Source organism: Haliotis cracherodii, unplaced genomic scaffold (genome assembly GCF_022045235.1).
Source record: "Haliotis cracherodii isolate W230 unplaced genomic scaffold, xgHalCrac1.p SCAF_3, whole genome shotgun sequence".
In the NCBI taxonomy this organism is placed as follows: Eukaryota; Metazoa; Mollusca; class Gastropoda; order Lepetellida; family Haliotidae; genus Haliotis; species Haliotis cracherodii.
The window spans coordinates 40698242-40724256 of record NW_027266286.1 but is presented as its reverse complement, the minus strand read 5'-3'; the positions used below and the strand labels follow the sequence as shown (position 1 = coordinate 40724256).

At 40.7% G+C, this 26015-nt stretch overlaps 1 protein-coding gene across 1 annotated transcript; it reads right to left on the bottom strand.

Moving 5' to 3' along the window:
* Window positions 1-1669: 1669 nt before the first annotated feature.
* On the bottom strand, window positions 1670-19003 carry LOC139475005 (con-Ins Im2-like). The gene is made up of 3 exons (XM_071258211.1): window positions 18733-19003; window positions 4718-4988; window positions 1670-2111 (listed from the first exon to the last, which is right to left on the bottom strand). The coding sequence occupies exons 1-3, from the start codon at window positions 18763-18765 to the stop codon at window positions 1960-1962; spliced, it is 456 nt and encodes a 151-aa protein (XP_071114312.1). The 5' UTR covers window positions 18766-19003; the 3' UTR covers window positions 1670-1959.
* Window positions 19004-26015: the final 7012 nt, after the last annotated feature.

Below are 26015 nucleotides of genomic sequence, written 5' to 3'. Positions count from 1 at the left end.
AGAGACTCGTTGGGTGGTCCGAGCATCATGATGTGGCATGGAATTGGTCTTGCACAGAAGGTCGGCCCTGTAGTCTTCCAGAACATCGGTCCTGGGAGAGGCAATGGGATCACAGCACCTCGGTATATTGATCAAGTCTTGAGACCACACGCTAACCCCATTTGGCACGTCGCCGCAACCACGAGTTTCAGCATGATAACGCCCGTGCCCACACTGCAAGAGCAACAAGAGATTTCCTCCAGCAGAATAGCATCAGAACCATGCAGTGGCCTGTTCTTAGTCTCGGTTTAAATCCCATTGAGCCCCTGTGGGACGAGATTCAAAGACGGCTGAATGACGTCCGACCAAGGCCGACAACTGCAGTTGAACTGCGTCAGGCGTTCCTCAGAGCGTGGGCGCAAGCGTCTGTGGCCTTCATCAACAATCATCCATTCCATGTATCGACGTTGCACGGCTGTCATCAATGCACATGGCGGACAACCGAGATAATGGCTTGTGATGCCATTTTCTCAGAGACTAGTGTTGTGTTTCACTTTAAGAACATTTGACACTTTAATGTCCACCTTGGTGATCAATTTTGCCAAGTTTCATCTTTTTAATTGTCGTACAACGACTGTGAGTTGAGGGGATTGTTGAAGGCTGGACCACCTTGGCTGTTCAGGTCCCACTTCAACTAACACGCCTGAAAGTTACGCATCACAAAGTTGATCGTATCAACTGACATGGATTTACGGCAGTCGCAACACGACAGTTGCTTTGTGAGTTAGGCCCTTATTAGAGTGAGTGAGTGAATATGGTTTTACCCCGCTTATAGCAATATTCCAGCAATATCACGGCGGGGGACACCAGAAGTGGGCTTCACACATTGTACCCCCTTATCAGATATTGATATCAGCTTCGTCATGCAGTATGTAGCTTAATTTTTTTTTAATATCGTGTAGCAGCCATCGAGGGACATCTGATGCAAATTGTATGTCAGGGTATATTTGTGAATCATTTGGAAAAACTGAGAGCGACATCGATTCAGGCTATGAATGATGCATGCTTTGCAGCCAGACAGATCATGTAAATGTCTTGTCACCGAAATGAGCGCCCATTCGAAGCTATAACAGAGAATGCTCGACTTACCAAATCGTTGAGTTCCACACTGTCGTGCATTGCTTTGGGAAATCCAAAAGCGCCGCCTCAAGCGATAATCCCTGTCATCAACAGCCTTGGTATGACTCAAACACACACCCAAAGTTCACAGAAAGTTAATATCAATCGATTTTCAGCATCAGCCGGGTCTGGATTTCTTTCTAACGCTAACTTTACTGGGTGCAATTTTTATTTCAAGTGAATGGCATTGCCGTAGCCGCCATTTTCTACCGTTTGTAAAACCAAGGGATGTCACTCCAAATGGAATGTTACTACGTCACGACTCATAATGGAATTTGCTCACGTGAGGCATTGTCATCATCAGCTGATGAACGTTAACAATTACAACGTCAATCCTTAAGTAAACTTTGCCTCAGTGTATTTTGTGTGGAAATCAAAAATAGTATTGAAGAATCCCCTGACATGTTCGCACGTGTCCCACACTCACCGAAAAACAAGCACTGACATGCAAATTAAAAAACAGAATCTGTGTAATTTTATACCAACAAACTTTATTAAAAATGTGACACGACAATGCCTGTTGGTATAGTGCACCTTCAGGGGTTATGTTGGCACATGAATGTCACGTGAACACGCATGCGCAGTACACAGGTGACGTTGAGGACGCACGACATGTCTATGACAACGACGCAGGATGGCAGTGGTAAGAGTCAATAATTGGTTACTGCAAGCTGAGATTGTGCAGCCTTTGTCTGCCTAAGAACCGGGACCTTGAACTTGGATGTTAAAGGCACATAACTGCGATGTAATGGATGTCGTCATCACGTGACACTTGCACAGTGTCTATGATTGGTTGTGACGTCAGCAGTACTGCATAAGCTCCGTGAGGCTGCATCGGTTGTAGCAACACTCGCATGTGATGCCCTGCTCCCCAAGGCCGTTCGACCGCTTCAACAAATAGGACAATGCTGTGCTCTTGTGTAGCGTCAGATCCTTCAACTCGCTCTGTTTATCTGAAAATGGCATGAGTTACAATTTTTAATGAGATTCCAATTATACTCTACCATCCTCCCGCGTTACAAGGACTGTCGTAAGTCTGTTAAAGTATGGGAGTTACAGTCACCTTAGGGCGATGATCCCTTTGTGGAACAATGCTCTGGTTATTTGATGTAAGCACTGTATGTAGGAACGAAGTTACACAAATTATAACATTCGTCATTGAACACAAAATTGACTGAACGATTTGACTAAATTCCGTTTTATTCTGTCAACGCGGAATTTTGTGCTAGTAAAACCTTTATCAAGCAGGCAAGGGTGTAGGGATTGATTATCAAGTTTCCCGATTCCCCATGACCAGTGCTAACACATCGATGACTCGTTAACGTAGCAGTCGTAACACTGATGCCACGCCAAAACTATTGGCGTCATAACATGCAAAATAAATACTGTGAGTCATTTACTTTTACAATCTTTTCTATCCCCAAAACACCTTATTTGAAGGGACATAATGTCAGTGGTATATCAGATTATAACCACTGGAGCCTTCTTTAACTTCTAAACAACGTCCTACACATTTGTTGAATTTAGGACATTGTCATCATGTCCAATAATGCAAGTACATTTACATTGCAGGACGGTACCGGAATGTATCAAATTATTGCAAGGTCAATTGACAACTCTACAAGCCAGCGGCACTATTATCTGTAACGGTATGGTCAATACATCACGGGTTTGTATATCAAACGTCCCCCCATCACCAAATATAAGATAATATACAGTCGTCAGTCAAAGGGATGGTATTCATACACATTACTACATCTGAATATGGTGCTTTCTTCGCCCTTCTTATTAAATAAACTTTATCTCCATAAGTATATGCATGTACACTGTAATTAAATAGTGAGGTTGCAGTGTCCCAGAGTCGTGTTATCGTTTGCCTCTTACTACATCTCCCAATGCTAATAACACAATATCGAGGTGTCATTACCGTATTATTATCACGTGTCAACGATTCCTAATGATATAGATTTTACGTCTGCTATCTTATTTACTACACGTCTGCAAGGAGGCGTTAGAGATTGTGAATTACATGTGTCACTAGATAGTTTCAAATCAAATGTGACGTCACTACCAAGATGAAGAGAAACCTGAACCCACCTATATCAGTCGCGATCCGCCGCTGATTGTGATCAGAAAATTGAATACCAATGCCAGATATGACAAAATATGAATCTGTTCTCTAAAATGCAGGGAAACATTAATTCGTCCCTAGGTTTTATTAATAATTCTAACATGAATTTGGAAATTATTCGATTCTGAATGGTAAATCAGAGGCCTTTAAATCACAATAAACCCCCTCTGATTGAAACAACTGGTTTGACGGCCACATCACCGCGGAAGCTAATATTCATAAAAATAGTACTTTTTTCAGTCATTGTCGGTAGGCATATATAAATAATTATGTGTGCAAATACAGGTTACAAAATTTCTGGTTTCAACAATATTCAAAGGATGTGTGGCAATACATTACGAGCAGAAAACACGATAGAAATCTACAGAGAGAATTTATTTTAAGTTTTGGGGAGAATAGAGAGCTTAGAATTTGGCGCTTTTCTATATAAAACTGTGACTTCATATCATTTGCGTCACAATGTGCGATAAGACGTCATTATGGTGACGTGCGGTGTAGAACGAAAGCTTTGAAAGGCTTTCTTAGTTTTCTTTAGGGATGCCCACCTCATGTTAGCTTACCAAGTTGCCGTGATTATATGCTTTCAATGCCTGTCATATGTTCAAGTGCAGTATATCGGTGTTAAACAAACTGCTTGAGCGTATACAGCGCCATATTTTGTTCACAGGCTGTTATCAGTGATTCAGATCGGCAACCCACTCAAAACACTGGACCATGTCAGCAAATATATTGATTGAAGTGGCATGGTTGACCACGCCACTTCAATCAATATATTTGCTGACATGGTAGAATGGAGATAACATACTATGTGTTTAATGTAGAGCTAGGTTACCTGTAGATTTAACCGCGCTAAATTTAACATTTGAAACCTCATGCTGCGCGTTCGGTTCCAAATTCAATTTAGCGCGGTAAAATCTGCAGGTAACCTAGCTCCACATTGAAAACACAGTATGTTGATTTCCTAATTAATCGTTCACTAGACATGTGTTGTGAGTCCAAAAGAAATTGTTTACCTCCTGTTAGACTAAAAGATTTGGTGTCTTTAAGCACAAAATAATGCAATATTCTGTATGAAACAAAACCCTGCAACATCCTGGATAATCGAGTAGATCTGCCTACTATCCCAGAAATTGTAAGTAACTGTCAGAAATTAGGGAAATTAACAGGTTTACGTTCATTACAACATGGCGTGAAAACATGCATACTTCTGTCGGACTGTGGCAATTTTAAATTCCATTTTTGTTTTATAATTAAATATTTCGAAAGATGATTAAGTATTTAATGATTGTGAAACGCCTTTTAGGAATGAACTGTAATTGTCGATTATCAATATAAACACTCAACACCTACACCTATCCCTTTTCGGGATCTTGGTTCGAACCAACGACCCATCCTTCCGCCACACCACAGCGCACTGCAGGAGCTTACCTATCGCCTTGCCCTTTAGAGACTTGGCGGACCTGCGATGTCGTCTAACCAGACAGGTGAGCCTGACGACTTCCGGTAGCCTGCTCCCACAGATCCCACCCGCTGCCGGCCCCTCCCGCCGGTCCTCCAGATTACAGGTCTTCTCGAAGTCGGCGACGGCGGGCCCGGGCTGGAGACACAACAACAACAGCAGTACAGTGGGGCAGCGCATCACCATCACCATCACTGCTCGTATCGCCCACTCCACGCTGGGGGCGGAGCGAGACACCGTCTGTAACAGAGTGAGTTTATAGTTTAAGCCGCATCAGTATTACATTCACAGAAAAAAATTCAACAGAAGCGCCGTGCTAAGCAGTACAGGAACGCGAGGAAGCTTTTGACATACCAAGTACCAAATGCAGATGTTGAGTAAGCGAACAGTATCGCGGATATATTGAGTACATGCAGTGTGTCTACGCGTCTGCGATATACTATGATGAAAGTCTGATGGCAGTCACTAGGTTCATCTTTATGAGGTGAATGTTAGTATACACCTCCGATTTTCGGTCTCGTGGTGTAAACGCCATTTTAGCTCGTCAAATTCCTTACACCCAACTAGTCGATTTCTGTCGATTGCAGAATTTGCAAAGCCTGTGCACCACCAACTCGGCGTCAAGAGATATTTTACAAATCTTTTCATGTTTTTAATGAAGGTGCTCACGTGAATTGATGCTGTTCTTGACGTAAGACCCGTTTTATCACAATCTAGATTTTGATTATCGATCAGATCGTCTTGACTGTGCTGCCATTTTGTTTGACGCAAATGCAAGTGCTATGAGAGGTGGATTCTTATTGGTCAACAGGAGCGATATAGAAGGGGTATAACTCGTAATAGCCCCTGGTGGCGCTTCGAACGAGTTAACTACCTTGCCTCGGGAAGATGCACGCTCCTTCCTGGTGCGTGACACCTCCGTTACATTCTCGGTAACATCGCTGCCACCAGTATTGCCCTCTAGCCCCAAACGTACATGTAGTAATGTTTATACTTTTGTTTATGATTATGGGAATGCAATCATAGTGAATTTTGAAAAGGTTTACGACTTCCCAGTTGAATTTACCTTTTTGTTTGTTTTATCAGATTGCTTCGAGATTGCAGACGAAAGAAAATTCACTAACTTTCCCCTTACATCCTTACTATGTTATGAAACAGAAATTCAAACTGACAAAGACAAAGAAAATAATTTAGCAGGTATCAGAGTATTCGGTGACACGTCAGTCATCACTTGTTTGTAAACATAACGGTCAGCCACCTATCACAGTGTGGAGCGTTGACTGGAAGCAGAAATAGTAAAGAGAGCTCGCGAACGGGATATCGCTGTGAGGAGCTTGGGGAAGATGGTGGCCAGTACACGCAGTGCTGTGTCTGCGGTCAGTACACCAAGTGTGTCAGTGGGCTTGTAGTCAGTATACACAGTGTACTGGTCTGTGTCTGTGGCAAGTGCACCTAGTGTGTCTCCAATGGGATCTATAATATACCAACAATGGAATCTACAGTATACCAGCAATGGGATCTCCAATATACCTGCAATGGGGTCTACAATATGCCAACAATAAGATCTCCAATATACCAACAATGGGGTATACAATATACCTGCAATGGGGTCTACAATATACCAACAATGGGATCTACAATATACCAACAATGAGATCTACAATATACCAACAATTGGATCTACAATATACCAACAATGGGATATCCAATATACCTGCAATGGGGTCTACAATTTTCCAACAATGGTATCTACACTCTCAAAAAAAAAGAAACGCACAGGTAGATTTTTAGTTAATGTATTGTACCTAATAAAGTCGATATATTTTTATTTAATATCATAGATACAAATATGAAATTTTGGAGCTCGATAGTCACATGTTGTCGTTGTACAAATGCATATAAAACTGTTCATTGTCATGTCACATAAGGCCACAAGGTTGCGCTGAACTCAGTATCTCGTGTGACTGCCCCGGGCAGCAATCACGGCTCTGCATCTACTCGGCACTGGCTGGATATGTGTACGAATTTTGTCCTGCGGAATTTTGCGCCATTCTGCTTGTAACGCGTTGGCCAGTTGTTTGAGTGTCTGCGGCGAGTTTTGACGTTGACATACGTCGATCGAGTTCATCCCAGGGGTGTTCGATTGGGTTCAGACCTGGAGATCTCGACGGCAAGGGCAAGTCGTTGATGTTGGCATTATGAAGGTAGTCTACCGTGACACGAGCTGTGCGTTGTGGAGCGTTGTCCCGTTGAAACAGCTCCTTCCATTGATCCGGTCAATGATTGGAAGAAGGTGAGGTTGAAGAATTTGATTCATGTAGCGATTTACTGTCAAATTTCCCTCAATCTCATTAAAATCAGACCTTTAGTTCTCGCTACCGCTAAACAAAGATCTGAGGACATCCCATTACGGGTCACGTCAGACCGAGTTTCCGCGAACTTTGACCGACCAATAGAATGACCAATCAGAAGGTAGCTTTCTCGTGCTTTACGGCACTAATTTCAAATTGGCGACTACGCTTCGAAACATATATTGACAAATTCTCGATTACAAATTTGAAACCTAAACAAAAGAACATTCTGGAATGGCTACTAGATGGTCTAGATTGTATGGATTCAGTCGTTAAACCTGTAACTATTGTTCGGAATACCCCGTGTTAAAGTTTTCGAGGTTGTATGAATAGAAATCTCATTCCGACTGTCACTTTCATGATCTGGTAAGCGACGCTCTCATTAGTCGGATGAAAGGTCGTTCTGACGTGACCTCTAATGGGATGTCTTCAGATCTTTGTTTAGCGGTAGCGAGAACTAAAGGTCTGATTTTAATGAGATTGAATTTCCCTGAACCTCAACCAAGTCAGATCTCGTGGTTTAGGATATGGCTCCCCACACCATGACACTACCGCCACCGAAATGGTCGAATTCACGTACACAATGTGGGGCAAAACGCTCATTTCGACGACGATAAACACGTTTTCTTCCATCTCGCCGGTCAAGAAGAAATCGTGATTCATCGCTAAACCACTCTCGGCAAATGGCGCTGTGGTGAATGTTGAAGTGGCGTGCAACAAAAGACTGCGATTCCCCTCTTTGGATACGTCCTATTGCGATGTTCCGATCGGCAGCGCAGAGTTTCGGCATTCTCGAACTTGAAAAATGTTGACAAATGAATGACAAATAATTGGCTTCTGCTTGCCTTTTTACAGCCACTTCCACGAGTTAAGAATGCAATAACTTGCACGTGCATATTACATTACTGTGTTCCTCCATGAATATTTGAACAAGTGGGAAAACAATGCCGTTTAAGACATTGCAAATCGACAATGGCTGCGTTTTGACGCGCCGTTTATCGAATATCAGGCCACCAATATTTTCCAATAACTTATATCCAATTTATATACCGGATTTTTTGTGTAGTCAGGTTCAATGAACTACATACTACCCGTGCGTTTCTTTTTTAAGAGTGTACGATTACCAACAATGGGATCTCAAATATACCTGCAATGGGGTCTACAATATACCAACAATGGGATCTCCAATATACCTGCAATGGGATCTCCAATATACCAACAATGGGATATACGATATACCTGCAATGGGATCTCCAATATACCAACAATGGGATATACGATATACCTGCAATGGGATCTCCAGTATACAAACAATGGGATCTCCAATATACCTGCAATGGGGACTACAATATACCAACAATGGGATCTCCAATATACCTGCAATTGGATCTCAATATATCAACAATGGAATCTCCAATATACCAAGAATGGGGTCTCCAATATACAAACAATGGGATCTACAATACACCAACAATTGGATCTACAATATACCTGCAATTGGATCTCCAATATACAAACAATGGGATCTCCAATATACCTGCAACGGAATCTCCAATATACCAACAATGGGATCTCCAATATACCAACAATGGGATTTCCAATATACCAACAATGGGATCTACAATATACCAACAATGGGATCTACAATATGCCAATAATTGGATCTACAATATGCCAACATTGTAAATGGGTTCGTGAAATCATTCCAACACTTGCACAACATATACATGCTTAAGTTGAATCCTATGGGTCATAAATCGAAGAACGGGTTACTATGCCATTCTTCCCTTCAACTATATTCACCAAAGTCAAGATATGTACATTGCTACATATTAGAATAAAACAATGGTTTTTTAAGTAATGTTGAATATGACATCCGCTGTGATATCTACAAAATATTTACGTTTTATTAAGGACTATATTTTTCAACAGGAGATGTAATAAGGGGGCGACCATTTGATATTCGTCGGAGATATTTCTGAAAAATAAATCATTCTTTGGTCCTGATGGATGTTCCGTTCTCTCGAAAATGGTAATGCGTCACTTCTGAAGTTCACTTGAGATTGATGTACGTGTTTTGGACGTTTCAATTCAGAACGCAAGGTGTTTTTTTATCGTACCCAAGCATTTCATCGACTTATTACCATATATTATAAGACAAGTTTAATGACAGCTAAATAATACCTCTAACCCCAGTTAAATTAATGGCCCGTTAATATGCGGATGATGTCATTAAAAGATGGATGAAAGTGAATTTAATGACATAGTAATAAATGGAACTTAATGACAAGTTAATTTATCATTAAAGATTGACACCACCTGGTTCCTGTAGATTAATCTTGGTAGTGCCCTATACATTCTATCTATGCAATAGCCATAGCCAAAGGGTGATGTTTAACTTGAAACTCTGCACTTATTTAGAAATATAAGTCCATTTATGAAAGTTAAAACAGTACATCCTATATGTTATAACCAAATACAGGTGAGTTCCCGCTGCAATCGACACTACTCGGTGCTATTTGTTATCACTATTGTCTAAGTGCAATGTACTGTAAGGAGAATGGTTCATGAAACAGAGACACGTGTCAATATCACCAATGTCACAATCATAAAGTCGTGTTAGCTGGAGCCTGACCTATGATGGGTGAATCAATATATCTACAGTTCACATCGATTTGTGGACGTGGAAGGTTTGTCCTTACAACATGATGTCTATGCGTATATCAAATACTGCTTCCGATGTGTTCGCCGCCGCTAATGAAGCAATTAGGGGCGTGAGGATATTAGATCAATGTACGTCCATATTGTCATACTTCTGTCGGTGAAGATATTGATGACAATAGGATTTAGACATACTTATGTAAACGTTAAGAGTTTGAATATCTTAACGATCTGTTCACGTGTTCATAAATATCAGACTTTTAGTGTGTTCGCCAACGACATAAGAATATAGGAATATCAGAAACTATATGCAACTATTGACAGTGTCAATGCAGGTGCATGATCTGTATTGGGAAATTGATCCAATTCTCTCAGTGACAGTGAGGGATGTTTCTAACAGACATGTCTCACTGTTTATACAGCTGAACACACACACAGTCATCATTACAGCAGTGGCATTGATAGACATAGTGGTATATTCCTAATGTGTTATTTTCGGTGAAACACTACCAGCTAGATCCCCGATATCACTCAAAATCAATAAACATTCATAGCCAAGGTATTAAATGTATTTATTGTGCCACGTTCAAAGATCTACTACCTGATTGGTCATTCGCCGTCTTGTAAGAACCCATTGAAATCGATTGGTCGGCATTTACGGATATCATGACGTCATATTGTATGACGTCACTTGTCACATTTGTATGACGTCACTTGTCACATCACAATTGACCCTGTTTGTAATTTGAGTTACCATACTGACAGTCCGCTGTGGGAATAAAATAGTTCTAAAATCGACAAAATTATTTAATCGAAAATAATGCTTATAACTTTTGAACTCGTAATGATAAAGTGCACATCACTAACGAGACGAACGTGAAAGTTCGTGTAACCCCTCCATTTTCGATCTTCGATCTCGTGGCGTACAAACCCATTTTGCTCGTAAATCCCGATTTAATTAATAATATGTGTTGTCTTAATATGTAGTTTTTGTATGAGCAATTAGTATATTCAGACACACGTATTATAATGTCACAAGAATGGCAAGCAGATGTGATCTCGTGTTGTCATCAGACAACGGTAAATGTTAGCTGTCCGTGCTAGACAGGTGACGGTATTGTTGATCGAGTAGAGAGCTATTACTGCAAGCATTTGTCTATAATCTTGGACTTAGTTTCAAATAAATTACTCTCGGCCGACTGAAGATACTATCAACATCCGTATTAACCACAAAAACAACTACATCAAACACGAAACCAGACACAAAAACAACTACATCAAACACGATACCAAGCAGAAAAACAACTACATTATACACAATAACAACAACACTGTCAAACACGATTAATCTGCAGATTTGCGTTGTCTTTGATATCTTTTAGTGCTTTTTAAAGGTCGATATTTATAGACTCTAATACAGCAAACAATAACAGAACACAGTCACACTGCACAATTACCCACTTCTTGTGCTTTCATACTGAAGGTCACTGACAAGTGCTCTCTAACTTTATCTGTTGTAGAAGTGTACTTTCTACATAATTTATATACTCTTTAAAAAAAAAAGTAGGTATACTCGGAAAGAGCTTAAATTCCAAACTTGTAAGAGAAATTAGTTCCTCAAAATAGTTGTATGTTAATAATGAACGATTTGGGAACACTACAACCGGTAGGGGTGTATGACAGAAGCTTTTATTACCACCAACGATCTTAAAGAACGATAGGGGTAAGATGTGAAACATCAAAGTTGACGTTTTGGGATCAGTGGTGCGTAATACCGCCACGATTTGTCGAACATTTATTCAATGGGCAAGGCATATTGCATACGGGTCTCCCAATGGCGATTTGAGGACGTCTGTCCCACTCCTCTTGCAGCGCCGGGCAAAATAGGTCCTAGACGTGTTCAATGGGACAATGGTCTGGGCTCATTGCTGGCAATGGCATTTTATGGCATTCAGTGGGCCTCGATTGATGAAATATTCTTTCACTCGACGAGCCATACTGCGTATGAATCTTCTTATGCAGATTTGCAGTAGTCTGCTCCACTCCTCCGCGAACGTGGCCGGCGACTTATGAAGTTGACGCACACGTCTCCCCATCATGTTCCAGACGTGTTCACTAGGGAACGGTCGGGCCATAGCATTCTATGGATGCTGTGCTGCTGGGGGAGAGCATTGACGAGTCATGTCCGATGAGTACAGGCGTTGTCGTCCTGACAGACAAATAGTCGGCCTTGCAAATGGGACAGCAAAGGGTGTCAGTATGCTGTGTCGATAGTACAGTGCAGTGGACCTTCCCTGCACAACATGGAATGGGGCTCGCTCAGTCATGGTGATGCCACCACACACCATAACCGATCCACCGCCAAATCTGTCATGAGATCACAGGTTGACATTGGCCTGAAGTTCAGTTCGGCGTCGCTAGACACGACCATCAAGGAATCTCAATGTGAGACGGAACTCATCTGAAAACATGACACGTGACCAGCGACGATTGCCCCAGTTTCGACGTTGTGTACACCATTGACGTCTGTTGGCAATATGACGATTTGTAAGTGGCGGCACAACACCCGGCCGTCGTGCATGGTGATCAGCTGCATGTAGACGATTTCTAATCGTTTGACCTGTAACTCGTACTTCATTCGCCCGATGAAATATTGCAGCAATTTGATTCGCCGTTTGAGCTCGATTTCGTTGAGCCTGGTTTGGATAAACGACCCTGTACTCTTTTCGTTGACCTACGACGCCCTGAACGGGGTCGATCATCACCATTTTCTGTTTGTTGGTACCTGTTCCATAGTCTGCTGATCACAGACTGTGAAACATTGAACGTATTGGCCACTGCACGCTGACTTCTGCCAGTTTCCAGCATGTCAATAGCCCGAAGACGCCCCGCGCGTTGCAGACGCAGACAATGAATGAAATCCAGTGCATCACAACTGTGTGATAAGCAGAACTAATAAGATTGACAGAAATAATGGTCTACAGAGACTTATCGACATTCCTTGAAAATATCAAAATCGGGAATGATACCATACGCACTCGTGTGTTTTCTTGTTGAGTTTTACATACATAAAGGTGCTTGAATATGATGTTTGTCGTCAACTCTTATCTTTGTACTGATACTTGGAATTAACATGTTTATGTCATGAGCCCTATTTTTCAGAGTATATTTGCGCAATGACGGAGACGAACCGTTTCCAGGGTGATCGTACGCCTTTCATTTTGTATTCATTCGTTTTCGGATATAATAATAATCACGCTCATGAATAACACGCCCACCCACTCACTCACTCACTGATACCGTACGTGCTCAATGACTGGTAAGGTTTTGCTCAAATACTATTCATAGCTTCAACGTTGTATGGTTCTGTTCCCACTATAAAATGTGTATCATTCCTGTCACGTTTCACAAAAAATGAATAATGAAACTGTTTGGAGAATATTCAATACTTCTATTCCGACCACCGACCAAGCGTTGAACGTGATTCAATCTAGACAATACCACTACTACCGCTGTTACTGCTACTGCTACTGCTGCTGTGGCTGCTGCTATTGTTTTGTTTGTTGTTTGTTGCCTGCCCTGTAAATAATCGAGTCTGGACTAGACAAACCAGTGATTGATACTATGAAATCATGTGACTGACACTGACCCCGAATATTGACTAGTCACATGATCAATATTGACCTCTCTGCTAGAAAACATTTCGGGTTTCGCAGTTAAATTTCTGTAATGAAACAGTAGACGTAAAGACTACAAAAACGTTCAAGTGAATCCTGGCAGTAGATACACATGATGGCTCCCTCGGACCCGACCCCCTCGGCATGACCCGACCCCTCGGCGGTCTGACCGGACCCTCGGGGCTTTGTTTTCGCCTAGTGACCTCATCAAGAGTAATTACGTGTATTATGCTCACTTTGAATAAAGCTCAATAAACAGTTGTCACAGTAAAAAACATGGATTAGTGGTCCACGAGTAGTATTTAGTGCATGGAACAGGTCTAGAAACAATGATCTATTTATGTTATAAGTTCGATTTGTGATCTGACAATTTTCAGATATGAAGAAAATACGAAAAATACTATTCTTTAATCAGCTTGAGAAGTTTGAGAGGTGTGCTTATTTTATACATAAATGGATAGTTATTTTAACAAGTTTGCATTAGATACACATCATGGGAGGGTTCGATTTTTCTAAGAGAGTGCACTTTCTGAATTGACTTTTAACCTTGGACATCGAATGTCATTGAACTCTAATACCATTATCCGCTGCCACTGGACTATATAATATCACATAACGTTATCATTCGCAGTAGGAATACAAATCTCAGGAAATACAGTGCTGGCGCCTGTAAATTGTCTCGACTTGTTGATAGATAGAATGTGCTCCATCAATGCTACTAAATACCATCCATCCAAACATGACAGAATACAATCTGATACTTCACGTGGGCTTTCTTCTCGTGCCATACGCCACTATCAACTCATTGAGGTTTAGAGTGAACAGTTCCTTTGCGGCGTCGCATTCATCTGTTTTCATTTATTACTGACTAAGTACGCATCTTATATAGACAGTGTCCCAGCGCACACAAATGTGACTACTTGATAGATTTACAGCTTCTTCTAAATCCGAACTGATTCTGAAGAATCAATATATTATTAAAAAGTGATTTCTCCGTCTTAAACCATGTTATGGTTGAAATATAATTTCGCTGTTATTTTAATATTGAACTGTAGTTTGTTTGTAGATTGGAGAACATTTTGTACTCTCTTCTTTTTATTCCGGTTGTAAGAGAGTGTGGCGTGTGTCATTCTTCAGTACCTTCGACACACTGAACTGAAGATTGACGTTATGTCTAGATAGTACCTCAATAAAGATATGTTAAGGAAGAAAGTCAAACCAATCGGTCAATATTAATTAAGCCAGAGATTATATATAACTGACCCAGAACCAGTGTCGATTACTCGAGAAGATAGTAGATGATACTTTTTCAAAGTCGACTATTTATATATCATATACGCAGATGAAAGGTTCATCATCAGCTCAGGGCCCTTACCTCCTCTACACGCAGCCCAGACAGCGAATGGGACTTCTCCCGGGAAGGGCTGCCTCGTCGAACCCACCCAGACCTTTACGGAGAATGTGAAGACTCCACACACTGCAGCCTTCTGCATGACCCAGACTGTCAGAAGGGCTGTATTACTGGTAGCAAAACGGGTACTCTCACAATATCAGTCAACAGATTGGGAGGTACCAAACCTAAGGCACCGAGAACAATGGGGATGTGATGTCTGTTGTAAGATGAATATTTGTAGGACAGAATAAATATATGGAGAAACTCATGTTTCATTATTTTATTGACTAATGTCTGCAATTTGGGGTATCCATGGGGGCTACAATTTCAATGACGAGGTAGGGAGGTAGCATTGTGCAGTGCATTCTGGCCTAAACTCGAATAGTTATAGGCCGCCGTGAAATGACTATACTATAACTTACTGACTGCGGTGGCGCAAAAGCGACACAGAAACAAAGAAACAAATGTTCCGACATGGTGAAAGTTTGGTGTGTTTCACAGACCACGGATGCAGGAACATCAATGAATTCACTTAGGTCGCTCCGCACATATGGTATATAACTATTTTGTTGGGGTGATATGTCTGTGACAATTAAAGATAAATTAGATGGTATATTTACGGCCAGTGTGTGCAGCAGTGTGTTCTAACCTACGTTATGTTTGTAAATACGACAATAACGGAGTTTCAGTTTGAAGTAAGTGTGAGTTCTTTTGGCAAAGAGGAATTCTCTAGACACCCTTCCTTGCCACTTGAAATATACACGTCTATAGAAACACGAAATATGGCGATGGTTTATTAACGAAAATTCTTAACCCAGATTGCAACCACCTGATCTAAACACAATGGTGATGTTTATTGCTAGCAAAGGAGATATTTCTTGAAAATTGCACTTTGGATTTTTGTGTCATTTCCCGACGTGATATTCCTCGTGGGCGGAATGACTTGTATTCACTTTATAAGTATTAGCCGTTGATACCTGTGCCAATGACCGACATGCTAACTTCTATCCTGCGTAGTATCTCCCGATACACACATTATTGATATCCACTCTTGTATTTATCACCCAGGGTTTAATTACGTGCCTTCTATTACTACTGCAGCTGCTACTAAAACTTCTACTACTACCACCACCACCACTACTACTACTACTAATAATAATAATACTAATGCTACTAATACTAATACTACTACTAATACTGCTGCTGCTGCTAATATTGTTAGTTCTATTAGTATTGCTACAAGTACTGCTGATACTGTTACGACTTTTACTATTGCTACTACTACTAAGACAATTGCTATTGCTACTACTACTAAAACTAATACTGCTGCTACTACTGCTACTATTGTTAATACTACTAATAATAATATTGCTACTGCTACCACTGTTAATACCATTACTTCTCCTATTGCTACTACTACTGGTTCTAATACTGCGACTATAGCTACTACTACTACTACTACTACTACTACTACTACTACTACTACTAAGCTAATAATGATACTGTAACTAACTGCTACTGGATTGTCTTGTCGATTATTAACAGACCGCCATCATACAGCTGGAATATTGCTACTGCTATTACTACTACTACTTCTACTACTAGTACTACTAGTACTACTACTTCTACTACTACTACTACTACTACTACTACTACTGCTACTACTACTGCTACTACTACTGATGTTGCGACTACAGCTACTGCTGATGCAACTACTACTACTACTACTACTACTACTACTACTACTAGAACTACTACTGCTCATTTATTATGCAATAGATTCGACCTAGCTCCAATGTATATTGCCAAACTGGGATTCTTTTATGTATTCCGATTTTGGTAAGGGTATATTTCAGTACACAGAAAGGTACACATACAAGTACACATCTAGTACACATCTAGTACGTCACACGAGAACGACCTCTTCAGCTTCATTAAATACGCACATTTCTTCTCCATGGCCGTTGCAACGAACATGTGCCAGTGTCTGGGAACACAGCTTAACATTATGCATTACATGATGTTGTACTTCGTGGTCTTCTAGTGATTCGGACATTACCAAAAAGAAAAAGTAGCCTCTCGTTTTTCTTTGGTTCTAATCTAACCTATGGCTGTGTTAAAATACATCACATCTGTATCTTAAACAGATAAACATAACTATAAAATATGAACTTATTTGTGAATTGTTTTAAAAGATTTAACTTATTTCTGAATTGTTTTAACGGCGCTCTCTGTTCATTTCTAGCATCTGCTCACGGTGACGAACTGCCCTGATAGAAGGTAGTGAAACAAAATAGACTTCATCAGCTAATAATTCATAAATATGACTTTAAATATGTTCGACGATATTTAATTTGCCTTAAGAGGATAAAAATAAAATTTATTGAACCGCATTTGTCACAATGTATTCTCATGTTCTAAATTTGAATTTATTGTAGAATTGCTGGTTTATTTGAAAAAAATGGGGATAGGTGTTCAATATTACACAAATTGGCGCATCAAATTTCTTTTATTAATTAAATTCGCAAAGGTTCGCGATAAGAGACACATGGCGTTGATAATAAAGGCTTATAATACATAAGAACTCATTACATGCACACTTGCGGTTTAGTCGCTCATTATCAGATGATCAGTGCCAACTTCTCCCTGACACTTGGCGATAATGAGGCGTGTCAAGCTCAAGCTGGTGACTAATTAGGTTTTACATAGATAGTAGGCGCCGTCGCTTCTATAACCTTCTGCATGATATTTTCAGTTTTGTAGACCTGATTTTCTCTGATTGATCACATTGCCTATCAGAATTGAACCACATATAGCGTTTGCTTCACATTGGTTTAATTGAACATTCGCTCATTATTGTAAGATATATATTGAGTAGAGACAGTTTTTTTTTAACTAACTTGGAAATACCACAAACTGCCTGTACTTTGAGTCATTTGCAGGGTTATAATAATAAGCTTTTCTATTTTCGCTGTTTTCTGACATTCTTGTTTATTAATTTGTGCAACTACCTACGCTCACGTCAGAGAAAGAATAAACACATAGAAACACAACTGGTTTTCGTTCATGTACCTTACGAAATTACGACGCCATGTGATAACGAAATCACTTTCGCCTGTCAGTTGCTTCAAAACCGCAGAAATACATACACACTACATAGAATATTTCTGCGACCTGCGTCACCCTCAAACTATGTTCCTGTGGCCAGAACTCGGCCCAATACGACCTGCGTCACCCTGAAACTATGTTCCTGTTTTCAGAACTCGGTCCAATACGACCTGCGTCACCCTGAAACTATGTTCCTGTGGCCAGAACTCGGCCCAATACGACCTGCGTCACCCTGAAACTATGTTCCTGTGGCCAGAACTCGGCCCAATACGCGGATCGCCATCACGACCGTTTAAGTTATTTCAATAGGCAGTTAAATTTAGGAAATGGGAATATGAATTGTTTCTTATACATTAATTAAATATTTCCTACATAACAAATACAAACCAAATAAGCAACTGACTTTAAAATATACACGTAGATATGTGGATGTATTCCTAGGATTTTCATCATTAACAGCTTCTTCTACCAAACAATTATAAGTGCAGAGTGTTAGAAAGTTGATCGTGTGTTTTCATTTAAAGTTATTAGTATACATATTATACAAAATAATAAAAAGTTATATTAAATATTTTCATTGTGCAAAGCCGTGGTACATCTTTGTATCGCCTAGTTGTACCAGTAATTTATTGTTAACTTGAATCTGATACATGTATGTCCATGTTAGTTGTACCCACTAACAATAGGAAGTACTATAGCCTATAGGAGTGTGGGCCTCCATTGGTGAAAATAAAACGTTGAATAAACATAAACATTTTGTTTTCTGACATATCTTGCGCTGATATTTTACTCACCTTATCTAGTATGTCTTTGTCCCAACACTTCATGAAGATAGAGGTCCACCTAGGGCGTCTTAGAATAGGGACGAGTGACAGAATTGGCGCATTTTATAGCTGGATTTCCATCCCAAGCGACGATAGTAGAAGCCGCACAAGAAGTCTAATCTCCGCACCCGGTAACAATTGACACAGGATGTGCGTAGAGTTTTGAAGCAAGGTTGCTGGCTGTCTGGCTTGGGGGATCTATGGCAGGGCTGTGCAGTCTGGAGTTGTCTGAACACGCCGGCAATTGTCACCTGTGTGTGGCAGGTAATAATGACTTCTAGTAGTCGACGACTGCCCACGCAAGCCGCGACCTCGCCCACGCGCGTAGATACATCTTCACGTACTTTCAAAGAAAAGTGCTAGTTAGTAAATATATGTTCTGAGAGATGGTCGACCATGGCTTAAGGCAGAATTGAGCGGAAATCTTTTGTGTAGAATGTAAATAGCGTTGTGTCTGAACAGAACAACGTGATAACTGTTTAATAAATAGTTTATTTCACATACAAGCTGATTCAATGCATCTGACTTTTTACAGCAATTAAAGATCAACATTGACGAACAGTTCTTATTGTTTCTCAGTTTGCATCAAAATTGGAAGGAGCGTATAGTCGTGTCTGAAAATCATTAATCCAAATAGGACATGACGATGCATGACAATACATGACATTTGGAGGGAATTAAAGGTAAATATCCGACGTCTGCTGGAGAAGGGTCAGTGTGATTATTAAGAAGATGGAATGATTGTAGAACAAAGCTTGTACATGACAAAGTAAGAAAGGTTAAGCTTTCCTGAAGGTTCTAGTAACGATACGAATGCGGGTCCAGCATATTTAAAAAGGAGAGGTCCAAAATATCAAAATCCGCCTATGGGATAAATTGATAAAAAAATCTGCCAATACAAATGCATAGGTAAAGACCTATCAAATGCTGTTGTTCATAAGTCTATGGAAGATTTCGAACCAATCAGCTTGGACGTTCATATTCATGTACAATGTCTGGCTACTAATCCTGAAACAACAAGCGGATATGTGGATCTACGAGGGCTGGCTGAAAAGTTCTAAGCCCTACTGTGAAATACCCGTACCCGTACCAATACCCGAACACATTGTTTTATATGTAGGTAACCGCATGTCTCATCAAGCAAAATGTATATTGGATCAAAATAAAAGGAATAACATATGGAAAACGGCATTTTGTAACGTGTATCGGTGCTTCAATGTGTTATGGATGTATTGCTATCGAGCACGATATATCAATATTCGTTTGACCACTACCAGGTTTTGCATATCACCTTTGTAACTTTTACCCTGATGGGTTTTGTGCCGCACTCAGCAATATACCATGTCAGCCTGTATACTATTGGCCTGGAACAGTCAAACCAATGGTTGACACGCAGTTAACCAATCATCGAGCCCGCCTCTTGGATAAGCATAGGTTTTTGGGGACCAATTCCATCCTGGAAAATGGATCCCTGACGTTGTGGCCTACAACGCATAGCAATCAAAACACACACACACACACACACACACACACACACACACACACACACACACACTCACTCACACACTCACTCACTCACTCACACACTCACTCACTCACTCACACACTCACTCACTCACACACTCACTCACTCACACACTCACACACTCACACACTCACACAAACACAAACACAAACACTCACACAGACATGCACACAGACACACACAGGCAAAAGCCCTACGCAGTTAACCAATCATCGAGCCCGCCTCTTGGATAAGCATAGGTTTTTGGGGACCAATTCCATCCTGGAAAATGGATCCCTGACGTTGTGGCCTACAACGCATAGCAATCAAACACACACACACACACACACACACACACACACACACACACACACACACACACACACACACACACACACACACACACACACACACACACACACTCACTCACACACTCACTCACTCACACACTCACTCACTCACTCACACACTCACTCACTCACACACTCACTCACTCACACACTCACACACTCACACACTCACACAAACACAAACACAAACACTCACACAGACATGCACACAGACACACACAGGCAAAAGCCCTACGCAGTTAACCAATCATCGAGCCCGCCTCTTGGATAAGCATAGGTTTTTGGGGACCAATTCCATCCTGGAAAATGGATCCCTGACGTTGTGGCCTACAACGCATAGCAATCAACACACACACACACACACACACACACACACACACACACACACACACACACACACACACACACACACACACACACACACACTCACTCACACACTCACTCACTCACTCACACACTCACTCACTCACTCACACACTCACTCACTCACACACTCACTCACTCACACACTCACACACTCACACACTCACACAAACACAAACACAAACACTCACACAGACATGCACACAGACACACACAGGCAAAAGCCCTACGCAGTTAACCAATCATCGAGCCCGCCTCTTGGATAAGCATAGGTTTTTGGGGACCAATTCCATCCTGGAAAATGGATCCCTGACGTTGTGGCCTACAACGCATAGCAATCAACACATACACACACACACACACACACACACACACACACACACACACACACACACACACACACACACACACACACACACACACACACACACACACACACACACACGCACACGCACACGCACACGCAGAGGTAAACACACACAGGCAAACACACAGAAACACACACAAAGTGCATGCACGTGCAATAATCTTGAACACGGCGTTAAACCCCATTTCACCTAACCTCACCTAATTTGATTTATGTACGTATGTGTATATCTATACACTACACTGAAATCATATAAGACCCTGGGGCTATCAAAGCTAAATCGACTTGTTCTGGATTCGAGACATACCGATTGCTAAAATCAAAACCACTCATGGTGTATGTTCAAATGTATGTAATGAATATTCAACGTTGTCCACCCTTGTTATTGTATCCGTTGGGATTGCGGGTTCGAACTGGTCCCCAGCAACCTATGGAGTTCGGAAGAGGCGACCAAATGAATCGGGTGGTCAGCCTCGGTGACTTTGCTGTCCCTGTGTGTCATGGTGCCCCGGTGACGGAGGACGTTGCACATAAGGCTCGATTATTTACGTCGTTATATAGCCGGAATATTGCTGGGTGGGGCTTTAAATGACAAACAAGCAAAAACAAACCAAAAACATCAAGCAAGCAAGCAAACGAACAAAGGGTCCGTGTTGACAAATAGTCATTAGCGTTGAAACACCAGTGGAACACGACGTCAGGGAGTCTCGTGATTAGTGCAACCTGATTATAATTGTCTCACAATGAACCGTTCTGTATGTTGACTGACATCATTAACTAGAAGAGGGTTGACATCGAGGTAATGTTATGACGACAGTCAGTGTCGCTATTGATTCGGTTTTATGAGGAAAGCTTCTGTGCATTTTGATACCAGGGCCAAGTGAAACAAATAGACCAATCAGACCTGTACTTAAAGCAGGACTTTACTCGTGAATATGACCATGCTCTGTATGCTTTAGGTGTTCTACCCATCTCGAACTGAGGTTCATGAAAGTAGCTGTTAGAATAAATATAAAATAAAAATTGAAGTATCAGAGAAACAAATCGGCGTTTGAACGACTGCATGCGCGCAGTCCCTTCAGTAACGGACTGAATCGGTATCGTCAAGTTTATGGTATATAGGGGCATGTCAATGAAGGCCAAACTACAACATTATTTTATGGCCCTATGACACCACAACGTTTTAGAGTAACTTGCACCGAGCGTGTAAAACACAGTTAGTACGCTGTCATACGTCGAGCTTTCATCGAGGAACATGATTTTGGCGTATCCATAGCGTATGCATAACGAGTTCACCGTATATGTAATGCACGTCTAACGTATTAGTAACGTATCTCTGACTTATACAAAACTTATGACAGCGTATAAAAGCGTATTGCCAGCGTGTGTCTGGCGTGTGCAGCGTATGCCCAGCGTATGCACAGCGTATGCACAGCGTATGCCCAGGGTACGTGTAACATATGACTAGTGCGCTCAGCGTAGGGAAAGGTACCTAAAACGGGCCCCGGGGTAGTATAACTAGTAGTGTACACCCATTCATCAAATTACCACGAAAAGCGAGAGCAGTCTAGATATGTAAAAGGATCATACGTTCCATACGCTGGAAAGGTTTGTGCACGCACAAAATGTTTTAAAGCCTCGGCGTACTACAACGTATACCAGCGTGATTTTACCGTTTACAACTTACACCTAACTTATCCGTAGCCTGTGTCAGCGTTGCCGGCGTTTTGGCAAAAAATATCATACGTTGCCATACATTACTGCTATACGTTGTAGTGTGACACTTCCATTAGGTCGATAAGGCCGACGGCTCTTTTCTATATAATGTTCCAATATACTTGCAATGGCAAACCCTGCTTAATGAGTTAAGATATAGGAATCGCCAGTATTAATAACGACTAGTAGTGGGAAATACTTTCTTAAAGGACATATACACACAACTTACACTTAACGTGTGATCTGTCACATATACATCCAACTTACACTAAATGTGTGATGTCACATATACATCCAACTTACACTAAATGTGTGATGTCACATATACACCCAACTTACACTAATTGTGTGATGTCACAGTTACATCCAGCTTACACTAATTGTGTGATGTCACATATACATCCAACTTACACTAATTGTGTGATGTCACAGTTACATCCAGCTTACACTAATTGTGTGATGTCACATATACATCCAACTTACACTAATTGTGTGATGTCACAGTTACATCCAGCTTACACTAAATGTGTGATGTCACATATACATCCAACTTACACTAATTGTGTGATGTCACAGTTACATCCAGCTTACACTAATTGTGTGATGTCACAGTTACATCCAGCTTACACTAAATGTGTGATGTCACATATACATCCAGCTTACACTAAATGTGTGATGTCATATATACATCCAACTTACACTAATTGTGTGATGTCACATATACATCCAACTTACACTTAATGTGTGATGTCACATATACACCCAACTTACACTAAATGTGTGATGTCATATTTACATACAAATTACACTAAATGTGTGATGTCACATATACATACAAATTACACAAAATGTGTGATGTCACATATACACCCAACTTACACTAAATGTGTGATGTCACATATACATCCAACCTACACTAAATGTGTGATGTCACATATACACCCAACTTACACTAAATGTGTGATGTCACATATATACCCAGCTTACACTAAATGTGTGATGTCACATATACATCAAGCTTACACTAAATGTGTGATGTCACAGTTACACCCAACTTACACTAAATGTGTGATGTCACATATACATCAAGCTTACACTAAATGTGTGATGTCACATATACATCCAACTTACACTAAATGTGTGATGTCACATATACATCCAGCTTACACTAAATGTGTGATGTCACATATACATCCAAATTACACTAAATGTGTGATGTCACATATACATTCAACTTACACTAAATGTGTGATGTCACATATACATCCAACCTACACTAAATGTGTGATGTCACATATACACCAAACTTACACTAAATGTGTGATGGCACATATACACCAAACTTACACTAAATGTGTATTGTCACATATACACCAAACTTACACTAATTGTGTGATGTCACATATATATCCAGCTTACACTAAATGTGTGATGTCACATATACACCCAACTTACACTAAATGTGTGATGGCACATATACACCCAACTTACACAAAAAATGTGATGTCAGATATACACCCAACTTACACTAAATGTGTGGTGGGTGACATATACATCCAACTTACACTAAATGTGTGATGTCACATATACACCCAACTTACACTTAATGTGTGGTGTCACATATACACCCAACTTACACTAAATGTGTGATGTCACATATACACCCAACTTACACTAAATGTGTGATGTCAAATATACACCCAACTTACACTAAATGTGTGATGTCACAGTTACACCCAACTTACACTAAATGTGTGATGTCACATAGACATCCAACTTACACTAAATGTGTGATGGCACATATACATCCAACCTACACTAAATGTGTGATGTCATATAGACATCCAACTTACACTAAATGTGTGATGTCACATATACACCCAACTTACACTAAATGTGTATTGTCACATATACATGCTTGCCGTAAAAGGCGACTATGCTTGTCGTAAGAGGCGACTAACGGGATTGGGTGGTCAGGCTCGCTGACTTGGTTGATGCATGTCATCGATCCCAATTGAATCGATCGATGTTCATGATATTAATCACTGGATTGTCTGGTCCAGACTCGATTATTTACAGACCGTCGTCATATAGCTTGAATATTGCTGAGTGCGGCATAAAACAACAAACAAACAAACAAACTAAATATGTGATGTCATCCAGTGTCATCTCAACAATAAATTTCTGTGTAGTTTCTTGGAGAGATTGACATTTCACGAGTTTTTCTACATTTTCATAGTTGTACAATAACCCACCTCTACACCCACCCCTAAAAACAGACTATATGTGCCTTGCCAAATGCTCAGGGCTTTTATCAATAACTGACCCGTGAAGATCCAGGTTCGAATCGGTCTTCAACAACCCATGCTTGTTGTAAGAGGCTACTAACGGGATCGAGTGGTCCGGCCAGCTGACTTGGTTGATGCATGTCATCGTATACCAATTGGTCATGATGTCAATCACTGACATCTATGTATACTCAACAACAAAAGTTCCTATGACACCAATATTTTAGTGTATTTTTCAAACAAGTAAAGTTTGGTTTTCAATATTGTAGTACATGTGTGGAATCAAGTCACAAAAGCGCAACTGCTACAGAAAAGCATGCATTCCATGCAAAAGTTGACTTTTATGCAAGCCCCATGCATTTCACTACCCAAGAATGGGCATAAATACATGTGCGTTAACGGGATTCCATATGCAGTGTTTAGCATCGTGCTGACAACAACCACTGAGAAAAACAACACAATTACGCAATTATACAACATTACGAAATGCCACGCCTGTCCGAAAATGAGCGTCTGCGAGCCATTGGTATGCTTGAAGCAGGATCGAGTCAACGAGATGTTGCGAGACAATTAAACGTCCACAGAAACACCATTTGGTATTTATGGCAACGTTGGCAACAGACGAATGCAGTCAGAGACCATCCTCGGAGTAGCAGGCCACGCGT

Excerpts from the sequence above, each read along its gene's own strand:
- LOC139475005 (XM_071258211.1), bottom strand. The coding sequence starts at position 18,765 with ATGAAGTGTTGGGACAAAGACATACTAGATAAG. Across the intron at positions 4,989-18,732 it reads ACAAAGACATACTAGATAAG|ACGGTGTCTCGCTCCGCCCC; the intron begins GTGAGTAAAATA and ends ACTCTGTTACAG. Across the intron at positions 2,112-4,717 it reads TCTAAAGGGCAAGGCGATAG|ATAAACAGAGCGAGTTGAAG; the intron begins GTAAGCTCCTGC and ends TGCCATTTTCAG.